This window comes from Solea solea, chromosome 18, assembly GCF_958295425.1.
Source record: "Solea solea chromosome 18, fSolSol10.1, whole genome shotgun sequence".
NCBI classification, from domain to species: Eukaryota; Metazoa; Chordata; class Actinopteri; order Pleuronectiformes; family Soleidae; genus Solea; species Solea solea.
Genome location: NC_081151.1, coordinates 4422171 through 4444198, shown reverse-complemented (window position 1 = coordinate 4444198; position 22028 = coordinate 4422171). Strand labels below are relative to the sequence as shown.

Sequence of the window (22028 nt, the reverse complement as noted above, 5' to 3'; positions counted from 1 at the left end):
TGTGCGTTGATAGCATTGGCAAACTATAGGCCTCCAGTCAAGCAGAAGGGCCCGTGGAGTGGTGTGAACTGGAAAGGCTTTAGACAAGCCAACAGCAGGCAGGAAAACGGGAAAGCAGCAGAGCAGAGGGACAATGACACAGAGATTAGAGTTTCAGAGACATCCCTCTGGGTGACCGGCATGTTTGCTCACTGTCCATGACTTCCTTTTTTTTTGGTATGTAAGCATATGCCTACACACATGTTGTCTGTGCACTGACACTCTATTCAGTGCTTGAGAAAACACAGGAACTGATTCAGCACCTACTGAACTTCCCCAGGTAATGGGTGCGGCCAACCAAAAAGTAGGAACTAAGTTACCACTTGCGATTAAAGTACAACTCACACCACAGCCAGGATGATGTCATAAAGTAGGACGACTGTGGATTTCAACTAAGAAAAACTTGAAGAAAAGCTTCCGCCTGGAAATGTAAATCCTCTTGTACTCTGACCTCTCACGCCTTATCTCTCAGGCAAAGAAGCTGAGACTTTCATCGGGAACACACCTGAAGGGCTCTGCAATGCAAATGGGAGTTTACAAAGGGAAGGATCAGTGACAGAAAGGGATCAAATGTCCAGCAACTGAAAACACTCATCAGGGAAAGAGGCATCAACAAAGGTAAGAAACAGACCCTTTCAGTTACAATTGAGTGAATTAAGTGTAACAAATTAACTGAGGAATTAAATTAAGATGAAAAGTTTTTTTTGTTTTTTTTCTGTCTCTGTCTAAAGGCTCTAGAACGAGGGCTTTTTCGTAACAGCTCAACAAGTCCCATCATGTCGAGGTAGAGTTTGTCAGGGTGTGCAGGCAGACGCAGCCTAGTTTCCTGACAGAAACGCGTGTGCATACGTGGGATTCAAATATCCAGTATTTGCTCAACAAGACAGGTAAGAATCATCAGTCTTGATCTACTCTGATATTATTTAACTAGAACAATCTTTGAAATCACCCGCTTTTAACTCGTACTAGACAAATTCCTCATGACTCAAAGGTGGATCATTTATGGCACGTCATTTAAAACTCTTTCTTGGCCAATCTATTTTAATAGCTTTCTTTTAATTTTGACTTGGCCATGAAGTGGTTCTTGAGCACGAGAGCCATGGCTCAACTCCTAAGACTCCTCCTTGGCCAAACTGACATGATTCAAAAGGAATGCTGTTGTGTCCGATCTCTCCAATCTCCCGCTGCTACTGAAGTGCCGATAAAACCTTTACAAGCCAACAAAACCTGTTTGCTATAGTGACTTACAAATTTACAGAGTGCATGTTTCAAGTCACGAACACAGTCCTAATGTGGGCAAAGCTTTTTGAGAGACCATAAAATCACAGGCACAGAACAGATTATCTAATCTACTTGCCAACCCTGGTGAACCAAGTTCTGTTTCACTCAATACAATAATTACACGTCACAATGCAATTTTGTTTTCTTTTTGTAATGGAGTTTGACTCGCATTTCAAGAGTTATTGTATAATTTCATGCTAACCAAGACTAATAATTGGTCAAAGTAAAACTGTATAGGAATATAAACCACAAGCTACATAACAAAATTGCATTTTTTTTTTTCAAAATATAATGGCTATGGAATTTAAATATTTTGTTTTATTAACTTCCACATCCAGTGTTACTGCATAATTCTCACACCACAGCAAAGTAAACCGACTGCATCCCAGCTATGTGTTCTACTTGTACCACTCAGATAATCATAAACATGTGTTCATAAGCAAAGTAACCATCGTGATTTCTGACAGAAATAACAGTAAAACCTCCAAACCCCAGAGGATAGCACATCAATTACCATTTGTCAATCTGCATTTTTGTTGCTGGAAGTCTTCAGCGGACTAATCAACTTCCGCTGGAGGATGTGCAGGAGGAGACCACACCAGCATTTACAGGAAAAATTGTGTAAATATTCAGAAATTAAATCTTCAAAGCATTGTCAGAACTCACCTCAACTTGGAAATCATGCTGAACTCCATTAAACTAAAATCAAGAGGAGCAAGTGCAATCTCTTAATAATGGCTGTCGATTCACATCATTATGATACAATGCAATGCTCACATCTGGTGCTGAATTATGTGACGAGCACTGACCTGCTCCATGAGAGGGAAACCTGGATTATCATAAACATCAATATAATCTACTGCTTCATTGATTGCCTTCACTTTGCTATGAGACTTCCATTTGTTCCAAAATAATCTCTCCTTTTTTTGTATTTTTTCCATAGATGGCATCATGATTTTGAGCTTCAAAATAACCTAAGGATTCATTAAAGGAGGACGTACAAAAGGATACAAAGACTTTTCAGGACCAAGCAAGATACGGACTTCTCAACCAGAGCTGCCAAAATGCCACTCAGAACTTCGTTGTACAGAAAGCAAGCCTCTGGTCGTTGGACCAGCAGGAATTCCAAGCGCAGAGAGGTGCTGTCCGTTAACATGATTAGCCTGCCACTGGCTGATTTTCGCCACATCACACATATTGGCAATGATGCCCACACAGACAGCTTTGGAGACCTGTCCTTTTTAAAGATGGGCCAGAGCCTGCTTTTACAAAGTTCCCAGAGTGAACAGAACATCTTCATGGCCTGCGCTCCTCCACCAAAGCCCCCGCGACTAAACCTGGATGGGACGGCAGGATCCGAGAGCCCCGACTGGTCTGTTGGCCACCAGTACAACACCTCCCAAAAGAGAAAGAAATGCAGCTCTATGCCTCTGCTGGACACTGAGGAAGTTGAAGAAGAGATAGAAAAGGTGGATGGCTACCAAAGAGGAAATAATGTTGCTTGCAGTCAGACTCTTGGTGCTGGTCGGGGTAGTGTGAGTTCAACCAAGGATGGAGATTCTACAGAAATGCATGACAAAACTACTGAAAAGCAGAGGGAGGAGGACAGTGGATTTTCCTTTAGCCTTGACCTGGGCCCTTCAATCCTGGATGATGTTCTGCAGGTGATGGACAAACAGCAGAATCTGTAGCCAAGCATTTCTGGAAGGCTTGACTGAGTAAACTGAATGAGGAAAGAAGATCCTACTCAACTTGCTATTGGGGGTAACGGCTCTGATTCTATGGACAAACCAATATCCAAAGATGTTATTTAATTAAACCTTGTGCATTCCTGGGATTCCAATATATTACTCTGTGACTGTGGAGAGAAGTGATCACACCTTAGTTTTAATGGATGTAAGCTAAGACAATGGAGATACTGATAAGGAATTCTGCTTTATTTTTCAAATTTCTCTCAAGAGAACCAGACACTTATTGAAAAGAATTATAAAAGTAACCACACAAAGTTAATGTTCTTCTTCACCTCTTGCAGAGTTAAGTTAATAATTGACCGTCTGATAAAAATGTCAAACTCCAAGTTGGACCTTTTAACCTTCTTTTACTTTCCTCCTTTGCGAGTGTAATTCCCCTAACCACACAGCAAAGCACTACACCGAAAACGGCTGTTAAGACTTAAGACTGTTGTGTTTAAGAAAAGAAAAGCTGTGGCTAGAATCCAAGGTCCTCGAGCTGTGATGTCTTGGCTCTTGGCATGCTTGCCCATCTATTGTGTGCAGAGTGCAATTTTTCCTCCGCACGCATCCCAGAGGCCCCACTCAAAGGTAGACCAAGGTACCCCCCATCTCTCATTCCCAACAATACAGTGAAAACAAACATAAAGCTCTGCTTCCAATAAAAGGCAGCCAGTGGTGGCAGTTTGGGCTGCAGACCAAGCCCGGCCACAGGTCCAAGACCTCAGACGGGGGGGGGGGGGCTGGAGCTAGCTGTTTTCTTAGCTGCAAATCAGAGTCTGGTGCTCTGGTGAGTGGCGCACGAGAAGGAAAGTGGTAAAGGGTAATGTGATACTTCCACATATGCGGGGGGTGTCGAGGGAGGAGGACCAGAGACATCCATTACTGCAGCCTAAGTCCTGATGAAGGTTTAAACACTACCTTCTGACCAAACAGAACCCTGACATGAGAAAAAGGCCTGCTTAAATCCCACATACACTCACACACAATTTAAAAGAAGCACATCACATGTATTTGTGAAAGGATGCGCAGTCAAAATGTGATTTGTGCAAACAATCTAGGTCCATTTTCCTCAGAAATGGACAATAGAGGATCAGGAGAGTCTCTAAGACGAATGGGGGATTGCCAGGAAAGACTATGTGGTAAATGTAGACCCAGACAAATTCCTATGTGCCCAACATGTCATGCTGCAACATAAACAAACCTCAATTGTCCTGTTTATGGCAATAGATTTACAATTCTATCCGTGTCCTCACAGAAACAGCGATGTTTGTGGGTGAATCTGCATTGTATATCTGTCTATTTTAAACTGGATATCATTGTCCCAGTTTCCTGTATATGTATATTTAACAACACATTGTGGAATCTTCTTTTGCATAGAATAATGTCCTCTTTTGTACTTTGAGAAAGTAAAAAAAAAATCTCTTTCACATTGCATGAGTGGTTTTGTGGATAACGGTGCTCATGCTTTTTAACTGTCACAAGTCACTGCTGTGGATATACGTCTCGTCTCCAGCTAATACCTCACAGTTACCTAACACTGATAAATGATAGACCTAAACTATCCAGCGCTGCAGGTAACATAATATTATTTCAAAGTGAAGGGACACATAAGCCTTAATTAGACAGGCATGTCAAGCAAGACTCCATGTAGTGTCAGGGTATCGCAGCAAAGCAGACTTTGACACAACTGCTGGATTGTTCGGCAGCCGGTGCTCTGAAGAATATTTATCATAAAGATAGTCTGACATCCAATGGCTAACTAGTGTGTGTCGGCAATTTGTCAGAACACCTTTAAGAGATAAGACAGAGAACGAGCTGTTGAGTCACACAGAGGCCCTCAATAATCAAAAGGCTCAGACGAACTAACAATTATGAAATGAGAGAAACTATGCATCCATACAGGGTAAAAATGACTGTAACCATTAAAAGATATAGGTTTGAAAATTCTTACAGTATTTCAGTTTGAAGAATCTGATAAAGTTATGTTCAATGAGAGTTCAGTGGCAAGAACAAAGAGCCTGTCATTGAAGACAAATTATCTTGTCTGCACTGCACAAACTGACCAAGCTGTGAAATAGCCCAATCAACATCTGGTCCCACTTCACACCTTCAAAAAAATCTAGATTTGTTGTCATACAAAACACCAATAAAACCCTGTCGTCCCACTGAAGAGTAGCACTTATGACATATACGATTAACACACAAAAGGAGATTCTGTGGCCATGTTTATGCTCTCTGTATCATGTCACAACATCAAGCTCGAGACAGTTAATCCTCCCTCATGAGAGAGAGAGTGAGTGGAATTCTGACCACGCCATTGCCACATATGCTTCATCTATATATCCTTCAATTGTGATAATACCTATCCGGATATACAGAGACAATAAATCAACGATAACAATAATAATAACAATAATAATAATGCCTTTCATTCTGAACATAGTCAAAAAAACAGAGGCCTATAGGGTTTGATATGGTAATAGTATGGCAGTGTATCTCTTCCAGACTTGGGGGGGCTATTTTAGGTGAGAGTGTACTTTTTAAGCACTTGCAAAACGACAGGCTGGAAAAACAATCCCAGAATAGAGGATCTGCTGCATCTGGTCTGTGTCGTGACAGGCTTGAGACGACTCTTTGGCTCTAGATGGAAGGAGCAGGCGCAGAAAGCTCAAATTTAAATCCTGTATGATAGATTCACTTTAAATAATACGGTATGATAAACTACGTAATAAACAGTGAATCAAGACACAGTGATTAATGATGGCATCATATCTCCTGAGACGCAAACATCACGTCTGGCAGGGAGAAAGCAGATGGTTACATAGCTCCTTGTCCGAGACGGTCTGGGAAGTGAGATGTGAAATATTAGTCAGACACTGTGGAATCCATATAGTTGACCAGATGTGAAATGCTACTCCGATACAGCATATGTTTACAAAATCTCAAGAAAAACACAGCACTTGCACAGCTTCTGTACTGTTATGGGACATGCCACAATATAAGCAACATAAATGAACAATGAATAGTGTCTAGTGTGGAGATTAAACTAGATCCTTTCTCTAAAGAGGGAAGGGGGTCTAAATCAAGTCAGGAGTCACGCTGTGGAAGATGTGCCAATCCCCGTTTTTGAAAGGTTTTCATAACCATGGTAAGAAGACGAACATCTAGACAAGCAGAACAAAATTAGAGCCAGCAGTGCAACAGTTCTTGTCAGTGTCTCAGTGAGAGCGGCTCAAATCCCTACACAGTATAGTTAGTCAGTAATGTTGAAGGTCTCTGGAACCTGACATCTGGCCCCCTCTCCATTAGGCCCCTTACACTGGCCCCAGATTTATTTATGAAGCCCACCAATGCTGGAACTGAAGCTGAGGCTAAAGTAATTTGTGTGCGTGTCCCTGAGCTCCCTGCAGTGAGACTCTGACTCTCCAAGCACCATTTAGATTGACAAGGTTAAAGAAGCAAGTCCTCGGCCAAGCTGTTCCTATGTGATTGCAGCTGGATAACATGAGGGAATGATCAAGAGGTAGACAGGAGAAGAAGGATATGATTTTTACATTCTAGTCCAAAGAGATGGACCTCCAAGGCTCGAGCTTCTAATTAGCCCTATCTCTTTTTCTAAAATGCTAATATCTACACTGGCTCACCCATTATGTCATCAGAGCTAAGTTTAGGTAGAAGTATTCTAGCTGAGGGCTAATGTGAAAATTACACAGTCGTAGTAATGTTTTCATTCTTAGGTGCTAGATGAATATCTGAATATCTGCAATGCAACCCGGGTAACCATAATAACATTTGAAGAGATTAGTGAGACAAGTCCCAGTGAGCAGGCTGAGCCTCACATGCTAACACTGACAAAGGGATCTGAGACATCACACCAAACTGAAGGGTGAAATCCAGTTCAGCGGCTTTGGAGGCGCAGACAAACTGAAGGAGTGATTTTACTGATCGGCAAGCTGCCACATGTGCAGATCACAACATTAGAGAGAGAGAGAGAGAGAGAGAGAGAAGAGAGAAGAGAGAGAGGTAAAATGGTTATGACGGAAACAAAACATTCCTTTAAGCTAAAATAATGATGGCAACAAAAAACTGTTGCATTCTGGGACACATCTTTGTAGAAATCATATTTTGCAGTATAGTTTGTTCTGCAAAACATAAATCCATTCCACCAAAAACTCCCACTAAAAGAACAACGATCAAAATGAATGAATGACGTCTAATTTATTAGTCACTAACATCAATTTTACTGAATACACACGGAATTCCTTTCCCTATTGCAACCGTTTAGGTGGTCTCACGTGCCAGTCTACCATTATTCCTTGCTGTTTCTTCTGGGTTGCTATGTAAAGCACAGCATTCCTGGGCTCTCCCAGGTCTGGCCTGTTAATGAGCGGCCAACCAGAGACTGTGGGCTAGCACCAGGCCAGCGCCTCACCACTCCAAAGCAAATAAACCAAAAAACATTGTTCTAGGCAAGATTAGGATGAGTGCAAGCACTGGGGCAAAATGTATGCCACTGATATGAAAGTAAAGCCTTAAAAGGTTTACATAGCTTTCTTTGTGGGGCAGTGTTTAGTCAACTTGATTTATGTTAGAAATGGAGTAATGTGGTAAGATCTTTCTAAAATAGGGGCAATATGCTTAACATCGGTTTATACCAGTACCTGTGAAGACATGTACTGGACAGTTTGAGATACTGGAGCTGTGGGCTGTCCTTCAATCCATGAAATCTTCAGGGGGGTTCCGCTTAGGCCTTTTTCATGCTTCAGCGCCAGCTCCTATAGACATAAAATAATGTGTCAATGGATACAGAGATCATTTTTTTTTCATGATATTTGGGCAAAGGAGAAAAAAAAAAAAAATCTCATTCTGTGTGTCTGTTTCACATTTAATTTGAACTCATCTTACACCTAGGGATTTGTACAAGGACGGTTGGTATAGTATACAGTACATATGAAAAACACATGCAGACATGCACAAATTAACTCTGCCAACTGCCAGAGAAAAAAAACAACTCCGAAATTGGTTAGGAAGAGACCACAGACCCTGTACCCAGGTTCTGGTAGACTGGCAGACATAATCCCTGAAGGGAAACCACACACTGTGGTGAGGAAACCACAACAGAAAAGTACACCATCAAGACAAAGGGCCCGAGGATCCAGACAGTGGGGGAACAATGAGGGAGCTCATGTTCTTCTGTCTGATGGTTTCAATTCTCAACAGTGCAGCGCGACTAAAACATCAGTTTAGGTCTCAGAGATTGTCCCTGGGCGGGTGAAGTCTATGGCAGGTGTCATTCCCAGTAAGAATCAAACTCACCAGGTGTCCTGAACATTAAAACAAGTGACGAGTAACGCAGAAAAGGACAAGATTTCCGTGATTGAGGAAAAAAAACAAAATGAGTACACAGACACGAGTTAGGTACTTACAGCTGCTGCTGCCGATGCAAACTCAACCAGAGCACTTCCCTTCTTCTTACTTGAAATAACCACAGTCAAGACATCCCCATACTGGATGTAAGAAAAGACAAAAAACAGTCAATTAGTATCAGTATTTCCTTCCAAAGCACAACCTATAACCATGAAAATACAAAACATATGCAGACTAAAGAATGAAACAAACTTCTAAGGGAAAGGCTATAGGAATTAATATATGTTTTGTTACTAAAGCTAATTTCTAATGACAGGGTTAATTTCTTTGAGATTGAGACAGTAATACTGCAAAGGGCATTCACTAAACACCATGCACAAATCTGAGACATCTGGGATTTTTTTTTAAAGAAACTAGAGGCAATAATTTATGTAAACGCTTTAGCTACTCCTTGTACACTGACATTTGACAACCATTTTGGAGGCTGGAAGTAGACATGGCTCTCACTGCCATAAATCAGAACAGGGAGGAAAGTTTGGCCAAAAAGGATTTGTGCTAGGAGCATCTCAAGTCATTCCCTGACCTCTGACAAACTTCTTATGAGCTCTGTCTCTGTCCAAAGGAAATGGAAGAGGAGGAGAAGGAAGGTTAGAAACATGTTTTAGCAGGGGAGATAAAAACCTGATCTCTGCTGAGTAGAGTCTTTATATATGTGTGTATATATATATATATATATATATATATATATATATATATATAAAAACTGTTCAATGTTCAATTCCCTCTTTTTGCTTTGGTTATTAACCTCTCTTCTCCCAAGCTTGGCAGTAAGAGGCAGGATGGACATGGCCTTTGACAGTTTTGTTCTGTGAAAATGTAGCTTTCTGGGAAGGGGAAAGTCCAGGAAAGCTGATTCTTGCTTAGGACACTCAGGACCAAGCCAACAGTGACAAAGGAGACTCTCAAAAGGCCTCCGTCTCTTAAAATATAAATATCTTAACATGTTTTTTCCCCACTCAAACGAAGATGTATTATTTTAGGCGGCCAAAGTATACAAGTCCACACACGTACGCATGGAGAAGTATACACATACTTGCTTTCCCACACAGCAGTGGCTATTTCTACTTGCCCAAACCATTAACTGTCACACAGTGGAGCTTGCCATCTCAAACAACTTTTTTTCCTAAAAATTTGCTCCCTTTTGCTCAAAGGAACAACACTTTTTTCCAGCTTTTACTCGGACACAGCCCTCCTGCATGGGACTATATTGATTGAGTGCGTGCGGAGAAGAAATTCAAAAGCCTATTTCTGCATAGCTTGACGTCAGTGACACTTGCCCTATGCACATCTTAGGCAAAACCATGCCCCTCCTCCTTGTGATGGATCATAACATGAAGTGGTCCTAGGTTGCATGAGAAGAGCAAATTTCCTAATGCCTCCCTTGGCACTGCTTAATCACCTGGTAAGAGGGGCACAAACGCTAGCGTGCATGGCTTTAAGAGGGCACTACAACATGGCCCTCAGCACTTTCTCTGCAACAAAACTTAATGGGCCTTGTTTAAAGACGAGAATAAAACTATCTACAGCGCTGATGTCATGCAGACCCAAAATATGGCCGAACTCAGGGAGCGGGTTTGTAGCTGGGAAGTGATGATGCAAGGATAAAATCGTACCATTACATTATATATTATTACCTATAACTGATGTAAGAGTTTATTTTGAAAAAAAAGTGAAGGGTACTACCAAAAAGAAAGTATTTTGCTGTACTAAAATATACTGCAATTCTTTTTATTTGATTGTTACCCTTTGTAGAAGTTTCAAGAGAGAGTCTTGAGAGTAGCCGCCATTTGTTGCATCGTCTTTTGCACACTTCCACTTCAGCTGCAAAGAGAAAGGAGACAGAAAAGAAAACAGCTTGTTATTGCACATTAAGCCTTGTGAAAACTAGAGGTGCATGTCCATTAGCTTGACAGTAAGTGAAACAAGTGGACTCCTGAGCAGCGGTTACTCTCCTGCATAACTGCACCTCCATAGAATACAGCACAACTACAGACACAATAATGACCAAGTAATCCAAAGCAAGTCAGTGCCCAAGGTGCTCACTCAGAAAGGGGCAGTTCTTCCCTTGTGTCTCGTGTCTCACTCTGAACTGTGGTTACCCTATTTGCTTGTGTAACAGCATTTCTGTGATTGTTGCAATGTTGTGCTGTGTAAATGCTGTTTTAGAAATTACTGTGCACATTTTTTCTGCTGAGGAGAAACTTCCAGAAATGCATCCAAGGTAATTTATGTGTTTTTACTTGGTTGGAGTCCTGTCACTAAATGCTGATGCGAGTTCCCGTACTCCTAAAAAAGAGAGATATTGTGCAACGTCTTAGCTCTGTGTACAAAGCACAGTAGAGTCCAGCCAAAATCACACTAACTGCTTAAAGTAAAATGATAAATGACAAGCACTAAATGTTGTTTCAGGGCCAGCATTCTGCTCACGGACAGAAAAAAAACAGGATTTCTGGGAACTTCCATGTCTGCATAATCTCTTACCAACAACTACTTTTGAAAATGTACATTCTTCTGTCAAGAGCAGTCTACTGTCTTAGCTATTCTTTGGAAAATATGATAGTTGAATGAGGAGATGTCTACTGGCACACTGCTGTGTTGTCTTTGTAGAATAAATAAATACACACACAAAAAAAGGGCATTAACAGAAACAAGCCAAGAGGCTTTCTGCTTTTGATATTTACCAATACACATCATATCACATCACAAAACCATACAATTGAACTGTAGACAGGACTAAAAATAAAAAAAAAGCATATGAAGTAATGTGTCTTGTCCAGGAACATGACCTTTGACACCGTCAGTCTCAAGACTCTTGTTTGTTTTTCTAAGTTAACACACAAATGTCAGCTAATACACAGCTGCACTAGATGGCTATCAAGTTTAAAACGAGCTTTGTCTACAAAGTCTAAACACATTAGCTAACATCCCCAGTGTCTGTTAATATCCATAGGCTTGGCCGTTTCCAGGAGTTAATATAATAAGCCCTCTTCTGACATTGTTACAGGTCTCCTGACGACGTCAGGCCTACTCTGTAAGAATATGCTTAAGACCTCTGTTGAGACAGTGTATGTGGTCTCTAAACAGTGAATTTACGAATGTCTCTGTATGAATCAACATCCCAGGTGCCTGGCCAAAAGGGTCATTGCATTAACATGGAAGGAGGTGGACAGGCCGAGGACAGGTAAATGGATTTCTGAGTTATCTACAACTTTGCCCTTGGAAAAGATTACATGTGTTATTAAAGGCAAACAATCAGTTTTTCATGACATCTGGGATGTTCTAGGAAGAATTGATCTATCCCATGTGGAGGCACCTGGACATGACTTATAATGTGACCCTCGCTAGTTCATCTGGACAAGCTGTTTGGTAGTAGACCTAACACAGCCCTTAACCAATAACTCTATGTATATATACACACACATATATACACATATACATATAGACACATACATATATATATATATGCTTTTTTTTTTTAAATGTATGTACAGATATGATTGTTCTACTCAGTGCGTGGAGTGTTAAAATGCTAAAATAAATAAAGAAAATCCCAGCTGAGGCTCTGCCTGCACTTTCACTCAGATGGGGAACTTCCTGCTGAATAACCGCCCCCATCTTCCTACGTTATGCTCCAAGAGAAGCAAACCTCACCCCAAACTCAGCCACTGACTGACATCCCCATAGCCCGAAAGCCTTACCTTCAGTTTAGGGGTCACAATGCTACTGGAACATCCCGCCAAACCCGAGTCTGAAAAAAAGTGAGATGAGACAGTGTGAGGTAAAAAAGACAAAGAAACAATTGTTTTGCTCAAGAAAAAAAAGATGGCACTCAAGACAGCAGTGAAGTGACTCTAACAGATGGACAGCGATGCAAAAGCTGCTGTCACATGGTAAATGTATAGCTATTGCAATGGTCTGAGGATGCACTGAGTTTCTCTGGAGACGGGAGAGCTGGGGAGGTGCTGACGGCGTGCAAATGGAAGATACTCTAAAGACGTGCTGACTACACATGAGTCATGTCCAGCCACAAAAACTCTGTACTTCCCTTAAACAGCTACACATCCAGAGCTAATATTTTCATGTCTCCACAATGGAGATTTCAAGGATTTTATGCAAAAAAAAAAAAAAAACATTAGGAAGAGGTTAAAAGTTTGATGGTTGGGGGCGGTTTGACATTCCTATGTTAACCTGCCAATTTTCATCACAGCCAAAACACTAAAAAAAACAAAAAACTTCAAATTCAAATATACATTCGGCTATTGTTATTGTTTTTTATGTGAAAAAGATCTGCTCGACCACAGGGTGCCTGGTGACGCCGTGGTCAGACTGACACACTGTGATGGTTTGGGAAACATGGGGGTTAATTCAACAGACGTTGAAGGGCATTAAAGAGGTTTCACAAAATCAAACTGGATTTATCCGGTCTTTACGGGGTCTGTGGTGAACTGGTGCGTTAAACCTGGACTGTAGCAGAATGAACTCGGCTAAATCTCGAAAGTGGGCATACCTCTCTGTGTGCGGAATCGTTGCCACTGTTCTTCTCTTTCCCGCTGCTTTTGCTCCCAGCGATGCTGTTCGTCAGCAAGCATCTGCTCTCCTTCCCGTCTTAAACGGGCAATCTGTTGGAAGTAGAAAAATGTAAAAAAATAAAATAAAATAAGTAATACACCATAACAGACATACAGGTTTTAAGTGATCCCAACTTTTCATCAAGTATTGATGTCATTCATCACGAGCACAGCTCCCCTATTCAAAAACTCCCTCTCTGGTATTTGAGGGGAGAATGTGCAGGCTGTGTTGTTTTATCAGTTAAGACACCTTGAGATGAGACAGAGAGTGGAGCAGTGCCATCTACTGGTTACATTCTATGTCCAAGGCAGATGGCCACATATTTATGCATTAAGCACATGAAGCACATGTTATGATTTAACAGGGAAGCATGTGCACCCTTTTTATATATCATAAGCTCAAGTCATGCAATATCATCTAATGAGTTTTTACAGAGCCTTTGGTCCCTGGTCCAAGTATTTGCTTGATTTCAACTCAATCCGACAAAACTATTTGACAAAAACAGGATAAAAGCACCTTGGTGTGCTTCAGAATTTCCTGGATGCACCGAATACCTTGCTCCCAGTGCACAGCTGAGGCCGGCCGCACAATAAAAATTTTATTCTTCATTTTCTCTCTGGGCAAGGTGTGATGCAACCTCAACACTCATATGGTTTCTATAAATTCTCTTACCTCTGCTTCACGTTTTCTATTGTTTTCCTCCTCCTCTTCCTGAGCCTTTGCATCGCGCTCTCTGGTCTCCAACTCTGTTGTAGTAACATGAACACACACACACTGTGAATCTCTGATGCACTAGTAAAACAGATAAACCAAGCTAAATGGCTCCTTTTTTTAAATCAGCTGCAAATATTTAATTTCTTTATTACTAGCCAATCTATGTGTCTCCCCCATCACATTAAAAACCTCAGCCCTTTTTTTTGCTAATCCAGGAATGTGTCTGACAAAAGAATTTAATTCAAAACAACCCTTGACATTACCAATACAAAAGCCACTCACAATAAAATACATCAATGGAAAGCCTGAAGGCACGCTAAGAGTTGGAAAATCACTCACCAAGCTTCAGTTTCTTTCTCTTATCATCTAGTTTTCTGTTTCTTTCTTCTGCTTTTCTCTTGGCAGTGCAAATCTTGTCATACGCGGCCTGAAAACAGAACAGACATCAGGAGGAATTGTATCTTTGTGTGTATCATATTAGAAGAATTCTGTGAAATTGAATTCTCTGTGAATCACTCAATTTGGACCTGAATTGAACAATGTGAATGATTGCTTTTAAAATTGATGAGGACACATCGCTGATGTAAAACAGAGTTCTTTCCATCGGTGTTTGACTAGCTTTGCCTCACCGACATGACAAAAATCGAAGTGGAAGAATTTACATTTATTGAGAAAAGTGAAACTGAACAGTGATGTCAGTTAAACGCGTTATTAAACGGCATTAACGCAAACCCATTTTAACATCAGCAACCCAGCAATTTTTTTATTGCGAGATTAACGTTCTTTTTGGCCTTGGTCTTTTTGGATTAATTGAGAGTTAAGTATGACATTGATGTGATTAATCATGATTAAAAATCTTAATCGTTTGACAGCACTAGTGAAAACAAATTAGGGAGCTGAATCTTACAACCAAATGATATACAATTTCAAATTCATTGCAATTCACTTACAAATCAATTTTAAAAGTCGTTATTCAGATTCTTTTTAAATTTATTCAGAACCTTTTCAAATTTTAAAAGGTTCAAAGTGAATGATTCACGTTCAGAATTAAAGAACTACATTTTTGTACCAAGTGGCACAGAATTCTTCCCAAGAGTTGAGAATCATCTGTGATCTTACCTTGGCAGCGGCATCAGTTAGCACCTCGAGAGCCTCAGCCAACTGGTGGAAGAGATCGGCTAGGACAAAGTGGGACGAGAAAAGTCATGAGAAAGAAAAGTCTCTCACATAAACCCACACAATTTTACAATTACAATTTTACAGTCTTCTACAGGTAATATGTAACATAAGCAATAAAAATAAGCAAGGAAGTTAAGAATTTAGAAATAAATTGGTTTATTTTCATTGAAGGTTTCATTTATACAGGCTCGGGTCAAGTACATAATATAAACCAACGGCATATACCACACCATTTAAAGCTGTGATGTTAACTCAGTATGATGCCCTTATGATACGCACGTCTGAGACAGACTTGGATATAATACGCAAGTCTCACACAACCTGTTTCCTTTAAGACACAGCCATGTATTCACACACAAACTCTTGGCCTCTGCCATCTATCTTCCATTAGAGTTCCCCAAAGGGGCCACCGCTGCAATCACCAATGCCACGCTATATTCTAACCCCCAGTTGTCATCTAAAACACACACAAATGTACACAGGGAGACCACAATCCCTCTCCCCACCATACAACCGCCACACTGCTACATTATACTAGCCAGGCATAATCACTCACTTATGGGAGGCCTGACAAACCGATACTGTTACTCCCTGGAGGGACTGGCAATGCACACTAACAGGAGACTCTAGAGATCATGCTACCAGCAGAGATACTCAGGTTACCTACATGTATGTAATGGGCTGAGATCAAATCCAATTGGTGGGGAACAGCCATGCCAAATAGGCAGCTCAGAGTGTCACAACATGGGGGGTTGAGGAAAATGAAGAACAGCAGGGGTGTCTTCAGTAACTGAGGAATCATGACCCTCAAGTCACCTCTCACATGCGTGCAACCTTCCCTGTAGGGGAAACAAGTCCCCAATCTTGCTCAGCTCTCGTGCGATAGAGATTGGGTCTGTACATGCACGGGTTCAAGTGTTGAGGCCCTCCAAACCACTTCTTTTACATTTCTGGGAAAACGACCCCCTGCTTTTGCATTATCCCCCTCAACCACTCCAATTTCCAAGTTTTTTTCCCCTGATATAATCAAGAATCGTCTTAACCATCCAGTAACCACACAAACCTCACTTAAAAACATGCTTCACGACCAGCCTTTTGTCCAAGGTGCCTTTTTTCCCTCCCAACAAAAAGCTTTATCGAGAATTCCAGGTCCAACTGCTGACATGTCAGCTGGCAGCAGGCCACAGGAGGACTCATAAAGCCAAGCAGAGGGATGGAGTGTGGTAACACTGGTGGCGGTGGTGGTGGAGTTTAGCTGGTCCTGTCTGGCATGAGAGCAGCAGGAGACATCCTACACAGTCCTGTGGCTAGGCTGTCTCGCAGGGTTTAAATTGCTGTGAACGCTTGTCTAATGTCTACAGGATTTCTTTTCCCTGAATCTTCATGGCCATCTGCTCAGTTAGACGATTATCCATAATTCTACAGAAAACAATCCAGATTGCACGAACAAATTACACATTTTGTTGCAGTTCCACAAACATTTAAGAGACTAATGGTGAATGGACGCAAGCACAGAAAAAGACACCGACTAGCTCACTTACCTGCTTTTGGGTTGTCTGGATTCTTGTCTGGATGGCATTGCAAAGCTTTCTTTCGATACGCTTTCTTGATCTAAAAAAGAAACAGAAGAAGCCCTTTTGTTATCTGGAGCGGACGATGTAGATTAGGACAAATCGTTCACTTAAGCAAGTATTTCGGCAGAACAAAAGTTAATTTCTTATTCTCTGTAGCAATCATTTTAATCATGTCACAGTGAAAGCCTAAAATGAAAGCACTGGGAATGAAATGTGGCCTGCATTTAAAAAGAATTGGGACATTATATTGTTTGAATCGAATCAACACCTGAGCTGCTCCTCTGCTTTATGTCCTGATGTATAAATAAATCAAATATCGAGTGAATTACCCACAAGTAGTTCCAAACTATCCTCAGGCCCGTTTGAAAGACAAATGTGGCCTGAGCTGCAGCCTGGTATTGGTCCATCTTTATTCAACCTTTTTCTATTATTATTATTATTATTATTTTTAAAAGCACTACAATAACACAAACAGAGCGGCATTGTCTAGGACACATTTAAGAAGGATGCAATTAATATCTTAGGCCGTTGGCTAAAACCTTTTGGGGGTTAAGAGAAACAAAGTGGAAAAACTAAACAATACTTTGGAGTATTGTAATGTCATATGAGGCTTTAAGTTGTGGCTGTTTTTTAACTCCAGGTCACTGCTTGGAATGTTATATATTCATTTGTCCTTCTAGGGACCAGTTAATGACAAGATGGTTTTCATTAGATCTCTGCTCCTCTGGAGAAAGAGGAGAAGCAGGAAAACTTTCTGTGGAGACCAGAGGGGGCTGCAGAGTGCAGCAATGAAGCTTTTTGCACACAACCTCAAGAACACACACTCAAATATATGCATTGCATGCTAAGGATTTGGCACACGCTTCCCCCACATGTCAAAGCTGAGCCAAAAACACACATGCGTGCGCACACAGGCACACACACACACACACACTGACAGACACACTTTCTCACTAGTCTTAATCAGACATGCCAACAATCTGCGTGTTTTCACATACAACCCCCTTAGTGCAAATCAAACTCCTGCCAGTATGCTACGGGCTATAGAATTAAGGAGTGCCCGTTTGCGAGCCTGGAAAACGTTTTGCATTGGAAGCCTTGTCCGTGTGTGTTGTTTTGTACAATTTTAGCGCTAGACTGCACGTCAAAACATACAGAGCTGACTGTACCGAGGAAAGGGAGGAAGACAAAACTCAACTCCGGGGGAACCAAGCACAATGGAGTAATCCATCAGTGTGACAATCAACATGGACACATTAAGCTAGAAGAGCAAGGAATAGGAAGTCTTCAAAAATGTTTGTAAAAAGCTTTAAGCTTCCATCCAACTCTTGAGAGATTATCACGGCTCAGACAGCTCCTTTCTCACATTATTTTCCCTCTGTAAATGGGAAAGAGGTTTACTGCAGAGAGTAGACATTATTATGGAATATTTAGTCTTGTTGCTTGGCACACACAGCCTAGTCTAGCTTTGCTTTCTCTCTTTTAAAGATGACTCGATACAACTTGTTTGCATCCAGCACTGATAATGAGATCACCATGATAAATTCCTGCCGATACCTATATTAGTCCAATCGAGTCTTAATGTTTTAGCTGTAAATTAGAAATTATGCTGATAACTCTCTTTCCAGCAGGTCACCTGTGTTTAGTGAAGCATTTATATCATACTTAGGGTTTATGGATCGTATTGAATTTTTCTTTGTTTCAATATCAAATTCAGTGTTTTTGACCAGTATCAGACAATATCGATGTTGATAGAAATATATATTTATTAATATATATTTACCATATAGAAATTCAGAAAATAAATCCCATTTAGGTTTGTAAAACCCAAAAAACCCAAGAGTCGCACAGAACACACAAAATCCCTTGCCATCCCTTGATCCCTTGTCTTCGGACTTACTTGAGGACACTGTCCTGAACTCACACTTGCTCTATGCCTCATGGTCTTCATCACCCGCAGCAAGCTGACAAGATAAACATGTCACCACATCTGCTGTGAACACTGCAAATGTTTAACTTTGCCAGGTGTAAAGTCTGGCCCACTGAACTGCTTGACAAGTAAAACCTGTCATCGCTATCTTGGTGGAGAGTAGCCATGTTTAACATCATCATATTTGTCTCGCTGGGTTCAGTCAAGGATTAATTTAACACACATGCTCCTATGTATTTCACTTAACTACCTCACCTCCTGGTCTCATACTTCTCTGTGTATCTTTTCCCCTTTCACTCCCACTAGCATTCTCCACAATATCTTGTCTCCACTGCTCTTACAGTGATGTTCTGTTAAATAATACATGATTACTCCCATCAATGTCGTGACACGCAAGCCTTCCTTGATGCTGGAAGACCCTGAAGTCCTTTGGTCCTAAACTAGAAGTCATAGCAAGCCAACTTTTAAAGAGGTTAGCACATGTGTGGATAAGAGCTCTCAGATCAAGTAGCATCTTCCTACAGGACTTATCCAGTGAATTACTGGAGCAATCATCTTTGTGCAGCTTACCGTGACCTTTTAGAATTGGCTCTTATATCAGTTATGAGTAAGACCAAATAAAGAGAAAACCATTTAAAACTTGGCAAAATTAACTGGCGCTTTTTTGCTAACAGGGGAGCAGAAATATCTTTAATTCTGCTTTATCTTCCTTCTCTTGCAATTCAAATCACACAGCATTGTGACAGGTCCTTTTTTCTTTTCCTCCCTTGAATGGGAGAAACCTTAGCTCTTTATTACACCAACGTTTGCGGAAGAAGGAACAAAAAAATTCAAGAAACGACTTTGATATTGATGCAACAAACCAACAGTAGATTAATGGTTAAACCAGACTTTCAATGCCACCCTGAGTCCTGCCTGCCTAACTGCACAACTACATCTTGTCTTCATTACACCAGCCTTTGGTGCCAATTACTGTTGACAAACTGGTCCTGGTACAGCCTCAGTGAGGCCCCAAGCCTGCGTAGCTGATTAGATGCCTGATCTGCTATAGTCCCATCCTCCTTAATTACAACACTCTGCTATTTGTGGACCATTATCAGCTAAAGGAAAATAATAACAGGCACTAGTGGGAGGCAGAAGAAGATTGGCAAAGACTAGGGCAAGGAGGACAGTAACTGAAAAGAATGAGCTAAAATCAAGACAAGAAACTGGATGTAGTCAGACACTGATAGATTTCCCATGTGTTTGTGAAACCATTCATTCAGTATTGCCCTACATTAACATATTTTACATTACATGAAAGTATTTATATGACGTAATTATTGATTACCATGTAGTATTACACATAAAATAAAAAATGTTCAGACCTATCAAAGCTGTCCGATATTGACATGTAACATCCAATGGCCTCAGAATGCATAATTGTGCAATAATGCAATGACAATCATAACCTACAGACCCTGTACAGGAATAAGTCATTATTAGGTGGGTTTCCATCAGCCTGCTTTTATGTGCAATTGCACATTTTTTAATTCTGCATAAAACCACCTACATGAATTAATGAGCATTACCGGTAAAAGAATATTTCAAAATGGTGTTACAGTTTGATTTATTTTGTTTGAAACCTAGCTATAGAGAGGGTTACAATATAATGCAAAGAAAAACATCCTCCACGTATTTAGTTGTGGCACACACTGCCACACATCATTAATACACACTACACTTAAATGAGCTTAACAAACCACAATAAATTGTGTGTGGTCTTGGCAGCTGACTGTTTCACCAAGTGATCTGTGGAAGGTAAAACACACACACAGGCAATTATTACCCAAGACCTGCTGATATTCATGGGCACAAGTCTTTAAATGGTGGCTAGCCTTCAGCAACATTCCTCCTTAGCACTACATGGATAAACCAAACCCCAGTCATCTATAGTCATTTAATGATAACTAATATGCCAATGTGTACAGTATTTGTAGGACCATTTAGACCAGGGTCAACAGCAGTGATAATAGAAAGAGATGCTAAACAGAACCAGAAGGAGATGTCAAATGCAAATCCTCTATGTCAAGGCAATGTTTTACAAGCTGTGGCTAGGATCACACACACAGGCTTAAGGATGAGCTTCCCCTTACTCTGGGACAAACAACATGTCTGAGAATGGTGGTGGAGCAGCGGCCAAACAACTGGGATAAGTAGCCCATCTGATGACATCTGTCTCCTCACACTTGATTGATTTTTGAGCCCCAACCTCAGCGCTCAGTGCATTACAAACACACACAAAAACCATCACTATCTCTGTCGACCATCAACAGACCTCACAGAACCAGCCTTCTGTATTTTGGAGTCTCATTTCTACTCAAGCCACAACCACTAACTTCCTCCAGCATACGCCTCTGGGGAGTACAGGACTTTGAGATCAAATTAGGAAATTAACTTCCTCCCTTATTTTTGCAGCAAATGTAATTTCCCTTTCGGTGCTGTGGATTTGGCATGCTGGAAACTGTGATGAATTCTGGTGGTAGGGGAAAACAAAGGACTGCAGGACAAGATGAAGATTTCCATGGTCTCCCCTTCATACATTTCAAATCCATACAGGCACGAAACGTAATTCAGGTATTCCGTTTGTAGTGTGCAGGTATAATCAACGCACGTAAACTGCAGTGGCAAACATACACATAATTTAAAAGCCACCGAAGGTCGTTAGCTGTAGGCAGGTTCCTATGGGCTTTTAATTCATCAATCATCAAGGCAAGAAAGTCATGTGAAGGAATTGCACATTTATTTCTACTTGCCGTACATCCAAGTTACATTTCCATCCACATATATCCAAGCTTGTTTCTGATTAACAACGCATAGAAATATTCCATTGATGAGGTTATGATTATGATTATTATTTATTATTATTAATCACGTCCCTGGGTTAAAGACATTTATTGTCAGTGTCGAGTGAGGGAAGACTAAACTGATGCAACATCGCCCCTCAGTGGCGTCTTCAGTGAATTACTTGGACTTCAGCAGATCAGTCTGATACCGTTAACTACCGAACCTGATGCTTTGGAGTCTCGTTCATTTTAAATATTAATTATTCAGTTATACCTTGGGCGATTCATGTAGCCGTATCTTGAGTCGAAATGCATTAATAGACGTTACGGAAGCTACAGAAGCTAAGGCTCCATAGTAGCACGCTATGCTAAGCTTCCAAAAGCCTCCTTCTGTGAGACTAATGTGTCCTCACACAGAACGACGTTATATTTATCAACACTCCGGTAAACGGGCAGACAGAACAACATCGTCAAGCATGTCATTCGCTAACTAACAGCTAATTGTGGCTGTAACTGCCTTGGTTTTATCTGACTAAATTGATAGCGAGCTACTTCACCCACCTGTTTGGTTGTAGCGGTGCTTTCGATGCCAAGTAGACCGTACAGGTCCATTTGTAGTATATCGCTGGCTTTTTTTGACATGTCTGTCTACAAACAGCGCCAATATAGAAGAATTCCAACGACTGTAAACGCAATGTTATCGTTGGATTCGTCTTCTTTTTTTTCTCCCACTAATAACAACTTCCGGCAGGCTTCT

At 40.9% G+C, this 22028-nt stretch overlaps 2 protein-coding genes across 2 annotated transcripts in view; one reads left to right on the top strand and one right to left on the bottom strand.

Moving 5' to 3' along the window:
- The window catches only part of dnajc17 (DnaJ (Hsp40) homolog, subfamily C, member 17), a 28028-nt gene extending 6000 nt beyond the window's left edge, over positions 1–22028 (bottom strand). The window contains exons 1-10 of the mRNA XM_058615346.1: positions 21833–22028; positions 16484–16553; positions 14883–14941; positions 14103–14190; positions 13722–13795; positions 12988–13099; positions 12179–12228; positions 10224–10301; positions 8480–8560; positions 7715–7828 (exon numbers count right to left, since the gene is read on the bottom strand). Coding sequence (XP_058471329.1) covers positions 7715–7828; positions 8480–8560; positions 10224–10301; positions 12179–12228; positions 12988–13099; positions 13722–13795; positions 14103–14190; positions 14883–14941; positions 16484–16553; positions 21833–21913 — 807 coding nt within the window. The 5' untranslated portion in view covers positions 21914–22028. The remainder of the gene's footprint in view (positions 1–7714; positions 7829–8479; positions 8561–10223; positions 10302–12178; positions 12229–12987; positions 13100–13721; positions 13796–14102; positions 14191–14882; positions 14942–16483; positions 16554–21832) is intronic.
- On the top strand, positions 193–3029 carry LOC131444733 (cdc42 effector protein 3). The gene is made up of 3 exons (XM_058615347.1): positions 193–657; positions 771–926; positions 2264–3029. The coding sequence occupies exon 3, from the start codon at positions 2385–2387 to the stop codon at positions 3009–3011; it is 627 nt and encodes a 208-aa protein (XP_058471330.1). The 5' UTR covers positions 193–657; positions 771–926; positions 2264–2384; the 3' UTR covers positions 3012–3029.